General features: G+C 39.3%; 1 protein-coding gene across 3 annotated transcripts in view; it reads left to right on the top strand.

The window, feature by feature from the left end:
* nsg2 (neuronal vesicle trafficking associated 2) overlaps window positions 1-17,711 on the top strand; it is an 80,169-nt gene that overhangs the window by 49,249 nt on the left and 13,209 nt on the right. Inside the window, exon 4 of one of the 3 annotated variants that reach the window (XM_072591000.1) lies at window positions 6,901-7,170. The exons of the other annotated variants lie outside the window; for them this stretch is intronic. Within the exon in view, the coding sequence (XP_072447101.1) occupies window positions 6,901-7,155 (255 nt within the window). The 3' untranslated portion in view covers window positions 7,156-7,170. Of the gene's footprint in view, window positions 1-6,900; window positions 7,171-17,711 lie in introns of those variants that run through there. 3 annotated transcript variants of the gene reach the window in all.

The raw sequence follows: 17,711 nt of genomic DNA, 5'->3' as shown, positions 1-17,711 counted from the left end.
GCCAATTAGCATTAGCAGCAAGTGATAGAATAAGTATATGGGCGGCACGGTGGCACAGTGGTTAGCACTGCTGCCTCAGAGCGCCAGAGACCCGGGTTCAATTCCCGCCTCAGGCGACTGACTGTGTGGAGTTTGCACATTCTCCCCGTGTCTGCGTGGGTTTCCTCCGGGTGCTCCGGTTTCCTCCCACACTCCAAAGATGTGCAGGTCAGGTGAATTGGCCATACTAAATTGCCTGCAGTGTTAGGTAAGGGGTAAATGTAGGGGTATGGGTGGGTTGCGCTTCGGCGGGGCGGTATGGACTTGTTGGGCCGAAGGACCTGTTTCCACACTGTAAGTAATCTAATCTAATCTAATCTAATCTAAGTAATCCCTTGGCTCTTCTGATCTAAGCTCTGCAATCCTGCCACATATTCATAAATGGTCATAGACGATTAAACAACTCACTGGAGGAAGAAGCTCATAAACATCTCCATCCATAATGATCTAAGAAACCTACATATCAGTGTAGAACATGAAACGGAAACATTCGCAGCAATCTTCAGCCAGAAGTGCCAAGTGAATCCATTTCAACCTCCTCCTGTGGTGCACAGCATTACAGATATCACTCCACATGATATCAAGGAATGGTTGGAGGTACTATGTGCTGCAAAGGCTATGGACACTGAGAACATTGTGGCAACAGTACTGAAGACTTGTGCTCCAGAAGTTGCCACTCCCCTAGCCAAGTTTTTCCAGGAAAATTGCTCATAAAAACCTTGTACATATAAAGCAGAACAGGTCTAACCCAGCCATTAGTCTACTTTTGATCATTAGTAAACAGATGAAAATGTCATCAGCTCTGCAAACAAGCAGTACCTGCTGAGCAATAACGTGCTCAGTTACGCCCAGTTTGAGTTTCACCAGGGCCCCTGAGCTCCTGACCTCAGTACAGCCTTGATCCAAACCTGGACAAAAGAGCTGAATTCCAGAGATGAGATGAGTGTGACAGCTCTTGACACCAAGGCCATATTTAACTGAGTGTAGTATCAAAGAAACAATGGTTTTCAGGGTCAAACTTTCCATTAGTTGAAGTCATACCTAGCACACAGGAAGATGGTTGTGGATGTTGGAAGTCAGTTGTCTCAGCTACAGGATATCTCTGCAGGGGTTCGTCGGAGTAGTGTCCTACACCCAAACTTTTTCAGCTGTTTCATGAATGACCTTCTTACCATCATAAGGTCAGAAATAGGGGTGTTCGCTGATGACTACACAATGTTTGGCACCGTTTGCAGCTCCTCAGATATTGAAGCAGTCCATGTTCAAATGCAACAAGATCTGGGGGGCAATATCTAAGCTTTGGCTGGCAACTGGCAAGTAACATTCATGCTACACAAGTGCCAAGCAATGATCATCTTCAATAAGAGTCAACCTAACCACTGCCCCTTTAAATAATGGTGTTATCATCACTGAATCCCCTACTATCAACATTTTGGAGATTACCATTGATAAGAAGCTCAATTGGACTTGTCACATAAGATTAGATTAGATTAGATTATTTACAGTGTGGAAACAGGCCCTTCGGCCCAACAAGTCCACACCGCCCCGCCGAAGCGTAACCCACCCATACCCCTACATCTACATTTACCCCTTGCCTAACACTATGGGCAATTTAGCATGGCCAATTCACCTGGCCTGCACATCTTTGGACTAAACACACTGGTTATAAGAGCTAGTCAGAGGCTAGGAATATTGTGGCAAGTAGCATCCCTCCTGACTCCCCATAGCTTGTCCACATGCACAAGATGGAGTATGATAGAATTCTTCCCACTTGCCTGGATGGGTGCAACTTCAACAACACTCATGAAACTTGACACCATCCAGGGCAAAGCAGCTGCTTGATTGGCATCACAAGATGCATTGCAGAAATTCACTAAAGATAGCACCTTCCGAACCCATAATCATTTCCATTTAGAAGGACAAGGGCGGCAGAAGCTTGGGGATGCCATCGCATGTTGAGTTCCCCTCCATGCCACTCACCATCTTGACTTGGAAATATATTGCCGTTCCTTCACTGTCTCTGGGTAAAAATCTTAGAATTCCATCCTGAAGTGCATTGTGATTCAACCGACAGTGTGGACTACAGCAGTACAAAAAGGCAGATTGCTACCATCTTTTCAAGGGCAACTGAGGACAGGCAATAAATGCAGGCCAGCCAGCCAGCGATTCCCACATCACACAAGTGAATAAATAATAAGTAGATTATGAATGGATGTTTCCCCTTGTGGGGATAACCTAGAAGAGAGCATTGATTTAGAATAAGGCCTTTCCTATTTAAGACTGATGAGGAGGAATTACTTCTCTTGGAACATTGTTGGTGTTTAGATTTCAGAGAGCTGAGCCATTTAATATATTCAAGGCTGAATTAGATTTTTAATCTACAAGGGAGTTGAGGATTATGGACGGCCAACAGGAAAGTGGAGTTTAAGCTATGATCAGGTCCAGCATGATCTCAAGTGGTGGTCAAAGCTGAGAAGGCCAAATAAACTAATCTTCTATTTCTTTATGCTTTTAAGATTCTGTTCTTCATAAGCGTGAGGGTATCTGAAATTGTCTCGCCCATGTCTTAACTTGCAACAAGCCCCATTCCTCTATCCCTGTGCTCACTGACCTAGGCAGGCTCCCAGTTAAACAATGTCTTGTTATTAACATTCTTAGCTTTTGTTTTCAATTCCCTCCATGGCCTAGCCTTTCATCATCATTCAAAAATATTCCTCCAAAGTATCTGATGGCCCCTTAATTTCCTAAGTAACTCTATTTCTTGTAATCATGGCTCCACCACTGGCGACCGTGTCTTCAGTTGCCTAGGCTCCAGTTCAGGAATTCCCTGCTACACATGTATCATGCCTTCCTCCTTTAAAACACTGCTCAAATCCTACCACCTGATCAGCAGTTTGGTAATCAGATCTAATATTTCTTTTTGCTTGGTATATTTTTTAATGCTCATGTGAATTCCTTGGGTTGTTTCATTACTTTAAAGCCACTTTATAAATGTCAGTTGTTGATGTTGAAACTGTTGTTGCAACTTAATCTTTTCAATCTGATTTCCAAACTCCAATAGTTACTATACACATAAAAACTTACAGATTCAAACCATCCAGAAATGATTCAGCAGTAAATTGTGTCATACAAATTAACAGCTGTGATTAAATTCTTCTAATTTCCTTCTCTCAGAAACTGGATTTATAATTTTGGCTGTTGCTTGCTTAGTTAGGTGTTGTCAAGACATTACATTACCTCAAAATGAGCAAATAAATACAAATAAATTTTGATGGCTCAAGCCCCTTAGTGAGATAAAAAAAGAACTGGCTAATTCACTAAAAAAAGTGAAAACAAAATTAAGAATATGGAAAAAGTCATGATTAACAACCTATCTTCTTAAAACGGAAAGTATTTCCTGTGTACCTATTCACCAGTAACATTCAGTAGCTCGAACATTACAATTTTTGGTGTTTTATGACCTACAGAATCAAAGCTGTAAAGGTAAATTTGTGCAAGGCAACAGTAATATATGCCGTTTCAGACACCCAATTATTTAAGAATTTAGGAAGTGAAGCAAGCCAGTGCCACTGCGCTTATTATATTATAGTTGATAGGTAACTCAATTCTCTTTGATCCTCTTCATATCCTTTATTTACCCTAAACATTTAAATAAACATTAAAAAGTCAATTTCAGCATTAAAAATGTCTTCTGACCCAGGACACACAGCTTTTGATGAAATCAAGTTTCAGATTTCCACTACACTGAATGAAAAGATTGGCTAGTTGTAATTTAAAAATTATTTGCCTTGTTCCAGATTTCAATTAAGATCGTTTCTATCTACCCCATCAAATTTCTATATGATCGTAAATACCTAATTTAGATCATAATTCAACCTGCCAAATTTGAAGTAACATAAACCAAATCTAAGCATCATGTATATTTTAAGCCCCAGTAACATTCTGCTCGATCTGTAGTCGGTGCTCTCCAAAGTTTGTATCCTTCGTGAGATTGGGTTGTACTCAAAACTGAACAGTATACCTGATTAGATATGACAAGGCTTTGCATAGCTAAAGTGTAACTTCCACCCACTTTCAAATAGAGGCCAACTTTTTTTTTCAAAGCTGTGCATTGATTATTTTTGTATATGGTTGCCTGAATCGCCTTGTTCCTTTACAGCTCCTAACTTATCTATATAAAAACAAAATTAGATTTGACTTTCTTGCACTGAGCTACATTCAATGCCATCTTCCATAGTTTTACCAATTAAAACTAAGAACGGATATTGGAAAAGCAACAAGAAATGAAGCAAAGGCTTAGCTGGCTGAGAAGAGCACACTGGGAAAATAGGCTAGTGAAGCCTGCATCTCCACATCCCACTACCTTCAACTATAACAAGTACAGTAAAAGATTGCTATGCCAAAAAGGGTTTCAATACCTTTTTCAGTAGATAGTGTTTAAGACATAGTTGACCATCAAGCCAAAACCAAAATTTCATATGACCATGGGCAGCTGGAGTTAAAGTGACTGACTGTGTAATTTGCATATCCCATCAAGTTACTCTATCTATTGATGTGGCATCATCTGAAAATTCTCTAGTTCTTTAACCAAGTAATTACCATATACTCCAAAACTTTAAGCATAGATACTTGTCAAATGCAATTATCCCAAACAATTATCAACATGTCTCAAAGTCACCTCAAATTCTGTGTACTTCTTTTTAAGCTAATGGTCTCTTGTGCAAATTCAAGTGAAGTCTATACTGGACACTCATTAGTGACCTTCTCTAAGAATTCAACTGGATTAATTAGATATACTTTAACCTTCATTAGATCATGCTGACAACAGGAGCAGGAGTTCTTTCTTTAGTCCCAACAAACGTACTTGCATCTCTAGTTCCTCCACCATCCCTTTATGTCTTATCTGGCTTTTGTTCTCTGACAACTTTCTCTCCCAACAGCCTAACAGCCTTTCAACTTGGCTAACCAGAACATGGAAACCTGTTTTAAAGGTCTGAATAATATGCTGTTAATTATTACAAGATGTTCAGGGAATCCCACCAGAGTCTCTTCATGGCTTTGAATATAAATCGGGACATATGATTCTCTTCGTAGTTAGGTCTAATCATGACCAGTTTGTAGTCAAACCTTTACATGTCTATTTTATCGTACTCATTAAGCTAAATTTAAATTTGAATTGTAGACATTAATTAGGCCATTTAGAGGCTACTTTGGAGCTTTGCTAAGATGGGACAGGTATAAAGGTATGAAACGTAAGACATTGTGACTTTTTCAACAGTAGCAGTAAAAACTGAAATGCTTAATGAAAGTTTTAAAATTACAAACAGTTTTGATAAGATGAGAAGGAAAAGTCTTGGGAATCACTGATGATGGACCATCAATTTAAAGTTGTCTGTAATGGAGAAATTTCTTTACGTAAAGATCATGAACAGTCACTGTTAAAGCCATCTTAGAGAAAGTGCTGATTAAATATTTAAAGTAAAAGAAGACGTCGAGATTTGTGTAGAGAGTAGGTCAGTGACATGAGAGTCTGAATTGCTCCTTGTAGCATTTTTGGTTTTACGACATTGGTTTCCAGTGAATTAAATTTCATGGAATTATATAATTTGCAGTCAAAACCATTTACAGTTTCATTGATTTTGTATCTGTCCAGTATGACAGCTGTAATATTATTTTGCTTTATTCAGGACCTAATAGCAGATTTTTAAAAAAAAAATCTCTTGAAAAGTTAACCTGCTGTAGAAAATTTATTACAATGCTCCTGGAAAACCCATCAGTGTCAACAATGCTGATGTTCTGGAAGAACTATTTGATCAATTCTGGAAATATGCCATACACCATGTCAATCAAGCACAGCATGAATAACAAAATTGTACAGTAATAAAACATTTAATCTAAATACCACTGACATCCGGATTGAATTACTTTTGTTCTGAAACACTGAATGGAGACAAAGCTTTCTAGTCAAAACGAGAACGTAATTTAGGGTAAATCTGGTTTTGCCGAGAAACTCCAAGGGCCACAGATATTGGGAATTGAGTGGAGTAGGGCTAGAGCAAATTTTCTGCCTGAGCACCGCCCCCACAACTATGACATATCTGAAAGAAACATATCAGGTGGGTGTTTCTTGGTTACCCCAGGTGTTCACCTATAAGCACGTATAAAAGTTCTAAATCAGTTCTGTGCTGTTTTTGCAGAGGGGAAAACGAATCGAACAAAACTTTAGAATTTTCACAGTTCTTAGAACTCTACATTTCAAAAACAAAGGCATCTTCTACTTATGCAGGAAACTATTTATGTTCGTTTTGAGGCACTAAGAGGGTCTGATGACTGAATGGACCCTTATTAAACTTTTGCAGAAAGATCTTAGATGGTGATGATTCCCCATTGTGCCTTTTTGGAAGCTGCCCCAAATTTTAGTGCATCCCCCAGCATGTAATCCTGATCATTGGAATGTGCTAGTCTGCAACACTAGGTCAAGGTCAACTCTTTTGCACTGGAAGACCAGATTAGTGTGGTGCTGGAAAAGCACAGCAGGTCAGGCAGCATCCGAGGAGAAGATAAAAATCCTGATGAAGGGCTTTTGCCCAAAATGTCATTTTTCCTGCTCCTCTGATGCTGTCTGACCTGCTGTACTTTTCCAGCACCATTCTAATCTTGACTCTGATCGCCAACATCTGCAGTACCCACTTCTACCACACTGGAAGACCAGCCAGTTTCAGGGAGACCAAAGAGCATTTTTCACTAGATTGATGGTCTTCAAGGCAGTCCCCAGGGAGCAGTCCTTTGAGCAAGAATCCTGCATCATGGAACTGCTCAGGATGAACTTTGACTGACAAAATCCTCTGCATCTCTCTCCAGAACTCCTTTGCAAAGGGACATTCCAGAAAGAGATGTGTGACAGTCTCTTCACCAGCACAGCCACTGCAAGGGCAGTGTGTGGTGTCGCACAAAGACTGGGCATGCATGAAGGATCTGACGGGCAGTACCTTTCTCACCACCAGCCAAGCTACGTCTGGTGCTTGTTGGAAAGCTCTGGTGAGTCTGCAAATGACAGACTGCTCAAGGAACTTCATGATAGAATCAATCCAAATGTTCTGCTTGAGAGCTGTCTGACATTGCTGTAACTTTCAGAGACACTGTTAAAAGAAGACCCACTGATGTTCCCTTCCAGGTATTGGTGGCTCTGCCTTTCTGTTTTTTGATCACATCACTGAGATTTGGGAATTTACTTCTTTTTGACTGGGTAGAGGGAGTTTTTATGACCTGGTTAGATTTTAGTGTGTTTTAAATTTTATTTTGTAACCACAACACAGAATATAATAATTTGCATAAAGCAAAATGAGCTGTTGAATGGACAATTATATGGACAATTATATTGATTTGTTTTGACAGTTCAATTCCATCATGCAGTCCAATTCAGGAATAACCAAGGCCCTGTGGGAAATCAAGTTTCAACATTCCCCTGTGCTTCTGGGAAGAAACCAAATATGGTGTAGATTATAGTATCAAGTGGCAATCTGCCAATTTTGATCAATGAGAAGCTTGAAACTATTAAGAAATAATCATAATAAGTATGAAAAATAATTTAAATAAATTACTTAAAATTTAGAGATTAAAAAATAAGAAAGGAAAGATATTTTCACAGTATTTAACTCTCCCTGGCGAGCAATTTAGTTGCATTTTAATTGTCTGGACCTTTTGGAAAAAAATGTAAGCAGACCTCAAATGGCTTTTTCTGAATATGGGAGCTTGAGATATTTACCCAATGGGGTGGGAAAATCCTAGAAATTGATTATGTATCAGGATCTGGCATGATCCTGCTCTCCTCTGGCTTTTCCTAGGATGACTCTGAATGCTTGAAAGGAATCCCCTTGGATTTGTCAGGTTAAAAAGTGGTTGAAATTGTTAAGCAGCCAATTATGGGGTTTGTTAACCCATAATCCTAGATTTCCAGGCCAGAAAACATGTTCCTCAACCTGTTAGCAGATTTTTAGGGTCCTTAACGTGATTGTACATTAGGAAGAGCTTCTCCTGTGAAACTAACAAGTTGTGAAGTTATACTGAAGAACTCCAGTCATGACCAGGTCAGAAGCTGCTGTTCAAAGCACAGCCTGCCTAGCACTGTATTCACCTTCAGTTGCAATTCCCTGCTGCCAACCTTCAACATGGCATGGGAGCAGTTTATGCACTTCTAACTTGCAACTCTACACACGCATATGAATATACATCATTAGCACTGCCAACAGCTGCAGCAGTCGCAGGAGCACCACCAATTTTTCTCTCTTAAGCAACACGTCCCTCCCTAGGGAAGATCGATTTGATACTGAAATGCAGTTGGAAGAAGACCTTAAACCAAAAACAGAGATCCCAGACAGGTTCAGCTCTCATACCCTAATGTCTTAGGAGACATTGCAGGTTGCTGCTCACATCTGGACACTCTTTGGCAGGACTGCGCTCCCAGTGTGAAAAGTGGTCATGAATGATCAAAGGTTGGCGAGATTTATTTTGAACATCCCCCTATCCACAATTCCGCCCTCATTGTCAAGTTTAAACTTAGTTAGGTTATATATAACAATCATTCTTGTCATAGCTACTTCAGACAGGTCACTTATTACACTGAAGAAACAGTGATTTGGATCATCGAAAGATGGCATATCATTACAAAATGATGTGTTCTAATGAAGACAATTCTTGGTATTGGGCTTTTCTTCCAAAGGCGCATGCTGTAAAATGATTACCTTTTGGTATACATTAGCATTATTAGTTCTGTGGTTGAACAGTTGTGCTTGACTCTTCAATATTCTCTGGAAAAGTCCCATTCATGCAGTGGCATGATAAAGCAGAATATTGCTTCTGTTTATGTGATTTTTTAAAACTCCACAGTTGGAACATGATTTCTAATATCAAAGGATTGAATGGGATGTTCAGCTGATCCATCCTGTGGCATATCGCATTAGAAGGTTGGTACAGATGAGTTTGTAGCATATCTGAAAGGGATTAATGTGAATTTTATTTTCAAGTAGTTGTGGTAAATATGCATAATCACAAAATTTTGCCAATGACTAAAGGTTATATTCCATACAGTATGGAAGCAGGCCTTTTGGCCCAACAAGTCCACACCAACCCTCTGAAAAGTAACCCATCCAGACCCATTCCCCGACCCTATATTTACCCCTGACTAATGCATCTAACACATGACCAATTCACCTGACCTGTACATCTTTGGATTAGTGGGAGGAAACCCACGCAGACACAGGGAAAATATGCAAACGCCACACAGACAGTCGCCCGAGGCAGGAATCAAACTGGGTCCCTGGTGCTGTGAGGCAGTAGTGCTAACCGCTGAGCCACCGTGCCGCCCTAAAATAAAATTATCACCTGCTTCCCAGGAAGCTGAATTTTTCTGATGTAAAGTTCTTGTCAAATGCTATTTTAATTAAAGATGTCTGCCTCTTTTTTTTACATTTTGCTATTTTAAAACTTGAACTTCAACCAGACTTACAGAGTAAAGAAATATATTTAAGAATATTTAACAAATTATTTTTCCCACATATGGAGCAATTTACTATTTGAAAAAATTGTGATTTTGAATCTGCTAGATCTAATATCTTTCAGTAATTTCACGATATTTACCTACTGTTGTTTGTTCCTCTTATTTAAATAATTTACTTGTAAACTGTTGCAGGTTTTGTTTGCCCATGTAACTGATTTTACTGTTCATGGTTTTAAATTGTTTAATCACTTTAGTTATATTCAGCATGGAATCTTCTTAAGCAAGTCCTTTTTAATTACTGGATAATTATGTTTCATTGATAATAAAGCTTTATTTTTATGTGCTTTATTGTTGTTGTGGTTCTGTTCGCCGAGCTGGGAATTTGTCTTGCAAACGTTTCGTCCCCTGTCTAGGTGACATCCTCAGTACTTGGGAGCCTCCTGTGAAGCGCTTCTGTGCTGTTTCCTCCGGCATTTATAGTGGCCTGTCTCTGCCCCTTCCGGTTGTCAGTTCGAGCTGTCCGCTGTAGTGGCCGGTATATTGGGTCCAGGTTGACAAACACATCGACCTGGACCCAATATACCGGCCACTACAGCGGGCAGCTCGAACTGACAACCGGAAGCGGCAGAGACAGGCCACTATAAATGCCGGAGGAAACAGCACAGAAGTGCTTCACAGGAGGCTCCCAAGCACTGAGGATGTCACCTAGACAGGGGACGAAACGTTTGCAAGACAAATTCCCAGCTCGGCGAACAGAACCACAACAACGAGCACCCGAGCTACAAATCTTCTCCCAAACTGTGCTTTATTGTGTTTATGAAATTAAAGTTTTATCTTCTGATTTACCATTTCAGAAATGTGCCTTAATTTCTGTTAATTAACGACAAAAGTTCCTAAATGCTTCAGAATTATAGATCTGTTTTGCCTTATAAGTTGTTTTTGAACATTTGAAGATCCTTAAAAGGCTTTAAATTGAGGGATTACTCTAGTTTAACTTGTACAAGATGGAATAAGGCCTGTCTTTTCATAGCATTTTCCCTTCTTTTGTCATTTTCATGCCCTCATTAACACTGTGGTGGATTCATGCCTTCTCTGCTTCTTTTCTGAGGATTATGCTGTTTTACACTGAAAAAGATGGCATCATGCTGACCTTGTGTGATGTAGCAATAATTTCAGTTGAACAACAAATGATTTTTGCTTCTCAGAATTTTTTGTTTTTATAAACTCTTCAAGCTTTCAATTTTTACCATGCATATTAATTGATTTATATTACTCTTTCCTCAATTTACTAATTCGTGACCATTTTTAGCAGCTTTTCCTGATTTTTTTCAAAAACAGTTGTTACAATGCTCCTTTACTTCGATATCTCTTTAAGCATTGTTTAAGCTTCTAGCCTAGAATTTTCCTTTTAAATAGAGACTTTTTCACTTTTCCACTAAAGGACAGAACTGAAATCAAGAATCAGTCAGATTTTTTCCCCCAATGAGGTTCTGCTTGGCCTTCCCTAGAGTTTTCACTCTTGCTAGTTGGTTTAAGTTTTTACAAACATGTTTACAGCTGTTATGACTCCAGCAGCATTTTTAATGCTGACTTCTGTTTTCACAGAATCTTAAGTATGCATTCACACTGCTGAATATTTAGATACACTCAATTTTCTGATCGAATGTTTTCCTTGTTGCTTCTCCTCAAATAATTGTGTGTATTGTAGAATACTTCTTCTTGCCAGCATTGTCTGGTTGAACTTTGCACCACTCCTTCAAATTACAGTGGGACACAGCGGTGTTCACCACTGTCAGAAATCTTGTATTTGACAAAGTTCTCATTGCTGTCGCTTTATCATGTTTGATATGATCTGGGATATCTTGGATCAATTTGCTGTTATCAATCCTTCTTTCTGATATTGGTCTGTGTGTGAAGAATGCCCAGATAATATTCTATGCAGAATTGTAGCCCAAACTTGAACAATTAATAGGTTTATTCTATAATAATTAACAAACTACTTACATTGCATCTGAGATGCATAATTGTCTCTTGTGAGATATCAGGCTCTACTTAAGAGTAACTTCACATTACACCAATTAAAACATTTTCACACACTACCCTAACAACTCTAGAAACTCTGGTTATCCCCTCCCAGGAACAATATTTTTGTTTGCTGATGTTTGTTAGCCATTTCAGATAACAGTTGTCAACACATCGCTGGAGAACACCCCCAATGCCATCTCTGCCCACTGAAATCTCTCCCACTTGCCAAATTGTGAACTCTCTCTCTGACAAAAAAGAAAACAGAGAAGTGCGATTGCTTGGGAAGATTTGTCAAGAGAAGGGATAAGGATGCCACTTGTGATTAGTGACTGAGACATGGGTGCAAGTGGGCAATAGGCTCAGGTGGAATGTGAATATTGTCTGCATTGAGGATGAGAAGCTCTTGTATGGAAATAAGAGCTTAAAGCTGTGCTGACCTGAGACATGCTGAGCAGGAGAGTGATAGGCAAGACCGCTTATGGGACTTGTCATCCGCAAGTGTCATGTCACTCACGTTTCCCGTCCTCCCTAAGTCCTCTTTTAGCATTGTTTCCAGGTAGGAAGAAGCACCGTCCTCTTGTAAACTCCATCCAAACCTCCATGGTTGGAAGGTTGTCAACTTTATCCTAACCTTGGGAGAACGCTTCAAATTCTCTGATTCCATAGCAGGATCTTCAGGTCTGAGGAAGCGATCAGGGGGAAAGCTTTACCAGGTTCCTTCTCTGTTCTTATGGTGGCTGCAACCTCTTTTTTTCAAGAAAGATTGCCAGTCAGTGTTTCTTTGATCCCTTTAATTAGCCTTCTTTTGACAGAATGAACATGTTGCCATGCCTACCCTCCTGAGAGAATAATAATTGGTTAAGGAAATAGGAGCATTTGGTTTGCTTCAACATTCAACTAAATCATGGCTAACCTTTTGCCTCAGTGCTATTTTCCCATACTATTGCAATATCTCTTTATCTTTAATATATGGAAATCTATTGATATTGCTTTTTTCCTGAAATTCATGTTTACTGTTTACCTATCTGAAATTTAGTAATGGTGAGAAAAATTGAAATGTGGTCCTTCATATGAAATAGTTGTACAGTTCTCACCTAAACAATCACACAGAACAATCTTGAAGAGCATCTGCAACTTATCCATAATGTCCTGATAAATACTTATTCCTCACAATATTCCAAAAAATTATATCATCATTATATTATTAATGTTTGTTGGAGTTTGTGTTTGGTGCTTTGTAAAAATGATTATACTTCTTCAAAGTACTTGATTAGCCTTAAAGTGCTCTGGCACGTCTGGTAGGCATGAAATATTCTACACACATCTGAGCAACGTTCTTACAGAATGTTGTCTCTTTTATATGTAGCTCTATTAATAAACAATTTGTCTGTCTATCTCACATTAAAGTCAAACTAGTGTCAGGTAACAGAATACTCTTGCTTTTTCTATTTCCAGCACATATATGCAATTTGTGGAAAATTAATTTTGTTTCCATTGTTTTTGAGAAGGGGAAGATATGAACAAATGCGTAGCACTTAGTGCTAGTGCCAGGTGAAAGTGAGGACTACAGATGCTGCAGATTAGAGTCGAGAGTGTGGTGATGGACAAGCACAGCAGGTCAGGCAGCATCCGAGGAGCAGGAAGATTGATGCTATAGACCTGCACCGCTAGTGTCTTTATGTGTTCATGGATCAGAGATTGTCAGATGTAGCACTCTTATGATCTAATCTAAAGACACCAATCATTTGGTGTGTGAATTAAACAAGTGTGGTACGGATGATCACACGGATGATCCCTGGAATGACAGGTCTAGCATATGAGGAACGGCTGAGGATACTGGGATTGTATTTGTTGGAGTTTAGAAGATTAAGGGGAGACTTAATAGAGACGTACAAAATAATACATGGCTTTGAAAAGGTGGATGCTAGAAAATTGTTTCTGTTAGGCGAGGAGACTAGGACCTGTGGACACAGCCTTAGAATTAGAGGGGGTCATTTCAGAACGGAAATGCGGAGACATTTCTTCAGCCAGAGAGTGGTGGGCCTGTGGAATTCATTGCCACGGAGTGCAGTGGAAGCCTTGACGCTAAATGTCTTCAAGGCCGAGATTGATAGGTTCTTGTTGTCTCGAGGAATTAAGGGCTACGGGGAGAGTGCTGGCAAGTGGAGCTGAAATGCGCATCAGCCATGATTGAATGGCGGAGTGGACTCGATGGGCCGAATGGCCTTACTTCCACTCCTAGGTCTTATGGTCTTATGGTATTAATGCAGCGAAAGTTACACAGCTTATTTTGCATGATCATGCAGAGTTGTTAACTGTAGTCTTCTCGCAAGGAGATATTCAGAATATATTTCCATTTCATATCAATATGCTCTTTAGCAAAAACATTTTGTGCACCTTCTTTCTGACTAGTTCTTTCATTTTCTGAATCTCCATTTTGACAATATAATACTGTTGAGGTCATTTGGGAAATGTATTTTCTTTGATGATAAATTTGGATAAGCAAGAGTGAGTGAAGCATTCTAATTTGAGTAAAGTTGGTAACATTACAACAACTGACATATTATTTTACAAAAATGAATGTTTTGTAGTATTATTCACACATCTATTAACTATTCTTGTAAAATCTATATATGAAATTGATATCTTAGCTTCTTTATGATGATGTATTTGTAATAGCTACAGGTTGGAAATGAATCCCTAATGCATAAAAATACCTATAATAACCGTTAATGTGGCATTTCACAGAGTGTACTTGTATTCCAAGAGCTTTAGAAATTGAGGAGGATTATCAGGAATTCAGTAACTCCCATCACTAATTTTTCTTCATGAATGGGCAGAACATGTTGGGGGTTATGTACCTGAATTAGTACATGCTTCAGCTGTGTAGAATGTTTGCTAGGATTGCAGCTGCTGAAAATGCACCCCAACATTTCATTCTTTTTAAACAGTGTTATCAAACATCTCTTTATTTTACTACAACAGTACAGAAAATTCAAAGAAGAATATTTTAAAACATTATAAAGCTAAAAATGGCCCTACAAGGATTTGGCATCAATCTAGCTTGAGATTTCACTAGAATTTTTATTTGTTGGTAATAAAGCCTCCTATGGTATTGCTGAATCAGATTTAACTCCATTTCAATTACTTGTTCCACTCAAGTTAATTACTTTGTTTGGTCTCCTGCAGAGCATTGTGACTTATGATTAACCCACAATGATTACCTCAACACCAGTATTTAACAAATGGAGATTTTTGATCGCTATTCATATCTTTTAAAACGTACTTGATTACTCTTTATTAATTTTGAATTCTGCAATGGTGTTTGAGAAACTGGATAAACCCCCAAGTCTGTAGCACCTGGTTTCCCATCTCATATTACAGGGAATTTACAAAATAGCTTGTCATTTTAAATTTTGCTAGCATTGTGTAGAACATTTTAAAACTTCCTTGCTAATTTGTGATATTGATTTAACAGCATTAAATTTCAACTCAACATGACTTTATCATCTAACTCACTTAATTATAAGAACACCAATGGAAACATTTAATGCAATATTGTCATTGGAATGCATTGATTGACGGCAGAACATTGGAAATGAGCTGCCTAAGACCATAGACACAGGAGCAGAAATAGGCCATTTGGCCCATCACGTCTGCTCCACCGTTTAATCATGGCTGATAAGTTTCTCAAACCTATTCTCCCTGTAACCCTTGATCCCCTTGACAATCAAGAACCTATCTATCTTTGTCTTAAATATACTCAAGTGAACTGGACTCGGCGCTCTGTGGCAATTAATTCTGTATGTTCACCACTCTCTGGCTGAAGAAGTTTCTCCTTATTTTTGTTCTAAAGAGTCTTCCCTTTACTCTAATGATATATCCTTGGATCCTTGTCTCTCTTACCAATGGAAACATCTTCCCAATGTCCACTCTGATTAGGCTGTTCAGTATTCTGTAAGTTTCAGTTCAATCCCCCATTATCCTTCTAAACTCCATCGAATGAAAGTCCTCAAATGACCTCATATGTAAAGCCTTTCATTCTGGGACCATCCTCATGAATCTTCTCTGGACCTGCTCTGGACCAGTACATCCTTCCTGAGGTATGGGGCCTAAGATGTAGTCTGACCAGAGTCTTATAAAGCCTCAGAAATACATCCCTGCTTTTATATTCTAGTCCTCTAAGTGAAAGACAACATTGTATTTGCGTTCTAAGTACCGTATCAACCTACAAGTTTACCTTGAGAAAATCTTGGACTTGAACTCTCAAGTCCCTTTGTGCTTCAGATTTCTGAATTTTCTCTCCATTTAGAAAACAGTCCATGTCTCTATTCTTCCTGCCAAAGTGCATGATCTCACACTTTCCTATGTTGTATTCCATCTGCCACTTCTTTGCCCACTCTCCTAACTTTTCTAAATCCTTCTGCAGTCTCCCAGTCTCTTCAATACTACCTGTCCCTGTACCTATCTTTATATCATCTGCAAACACAGCTAGAATGCCCTCAGTTCCTTCATCTAGATATTTAATCTATAAAGTGAAAAGTTGTGGTCCCAACACTGAACCTCGTGGAACACCACTTGTCACAGATTGATTGATATCCTGAGATGGACCCTTTTATCCCCACTCTTTGCTTTCTGCCAGATAGCCAATCTTCTATCCATGCGAGTACCTTGCCTCTAATGCCATGATCCCTTATCTTACACAGCAGCCTCCTGTGTGGCACCTTGTCAAAGGCCTTCTGCAAGTACAGCTAGGTAACATCCATTGGTCTAACCTGCTTGTTACCTCCTCAAAGACTTCTTACAGATTTGTCAGGCATGACCTCTCCTGATGAAACTATACTGACTTCGCCCTATTTTACCATGCACTTCCAAGTATTCAAAAATCTCATCCTTCAGAATGGACTCCAAATTCTTACCAATAACCCAGATCAGACTAATTGGCCTGTAATTTCCTGTCTTTTGCCTTACTCTCTTATGAAACAGGGGCATTACAATAGTGATTTCTCAGTCTTCTGGGACCCTTCCTGACTCCAGTGATACTTGAAAGATCACCACTAACGCCTCCACTACCTCTTCAGCGATCTCCTTCACAACTCTGAGTGTAGTCCATCTGGTTCACGTTATTTATCCACTTTCACACCTTTCAGTTTCTTTAGCATTTTCTCCTTGATGATGGTCACCCCCACTCCCCTTTTCTCCCCAATTTTTTTGAATTTTTGGGATATTCCTCATGTCTTCCACTGTGAAGACTGACACAAAGTACTTATTCAGTTCCTCTGCATTTCTTTGTTCCCCGCTATTACTTCTCCAGCATCATTTTCCAGTCGTCCAATATCCACTTTTGCCTCTCTTTTGCCCTTTATACATATATAACGGAACTCTTGCAATCTTCTTTTGTATTACTGGCTAGCTTACCCTCATCTTTAATCTTCTCTCTCCTTACTTTTGTTGTTGTCCTCTGTTGGTCTTTGCAGGCATCCCAATCCTCTGGCTTCCCACTATCCTTCGCCACATTATATGCTTTCTCTTCTGCTTTTATGCTGTCCCTGACTTCCCTTGTCAGCCATGGTTGCCTCATCCTCCCTTTAGTATGTTGCTTTTTCTTAGGGATGAATTTTTGCTGTATCTCCTGAATTACTTCCAGAAATCCCTGTCATTGCTGTTCCACTGTTTTTCCTGGTAGGAGCCCTCTCCCAGTCAATTCTGGTCAGCTCCTCCCTCATGCTTCTGTAATCAGCTTTATTCAACTGTAAAACTATTACGTCTGATTCCAGCTTCTTCTCCTCAAATTACAGAGTAAATTCTATCATATAATGCTCACTGCCTCCTAAAGTACCTTTATCTTAAGCTCCCTTACAAGTCTGCCTCATTGCACATCCCTAAATACAGAATTGCCTATTTCCTTGCGAGCTCCACTACAAGCTACTCCAAAAATCTTGTCTCATAGACATTTCACAAATTCTTTCTCTTGTGATCCACTACCAACCTGATTTTCTCAGTCCACCTACATATTTAAATATCCCATGATCACTGTAACCTTGCCTTTCTTAAACACCTTTTTTATCTCCTGATGTATTTTAGATTAGATTAGATTACTTACAGTGTGGAAACAGGCCCTTCGGCCCAACAAGTCCACACCGCCCCGCCG

This window comes from Chiloscyllium punctatum, chromosome 20 (assembly GCF_047496795.1).
Source record: "Chiloscyllium punctatum isolate Juve2018m chromosome 20, sChiPun1.3, whole genome shotgun sequence".
Lineage (NCBI taxonomy): Eukaryota > Metazoa > Chordata > Chondrichthyes > Orectolobiformes > Hemiscylliidae > Chiloscyllium > Chiloscyllium punctatum.
Note: the sequence above shows the minus strand (reverse complement) of the source record. Positions and strands in the feature narration are given on the sequence as shown.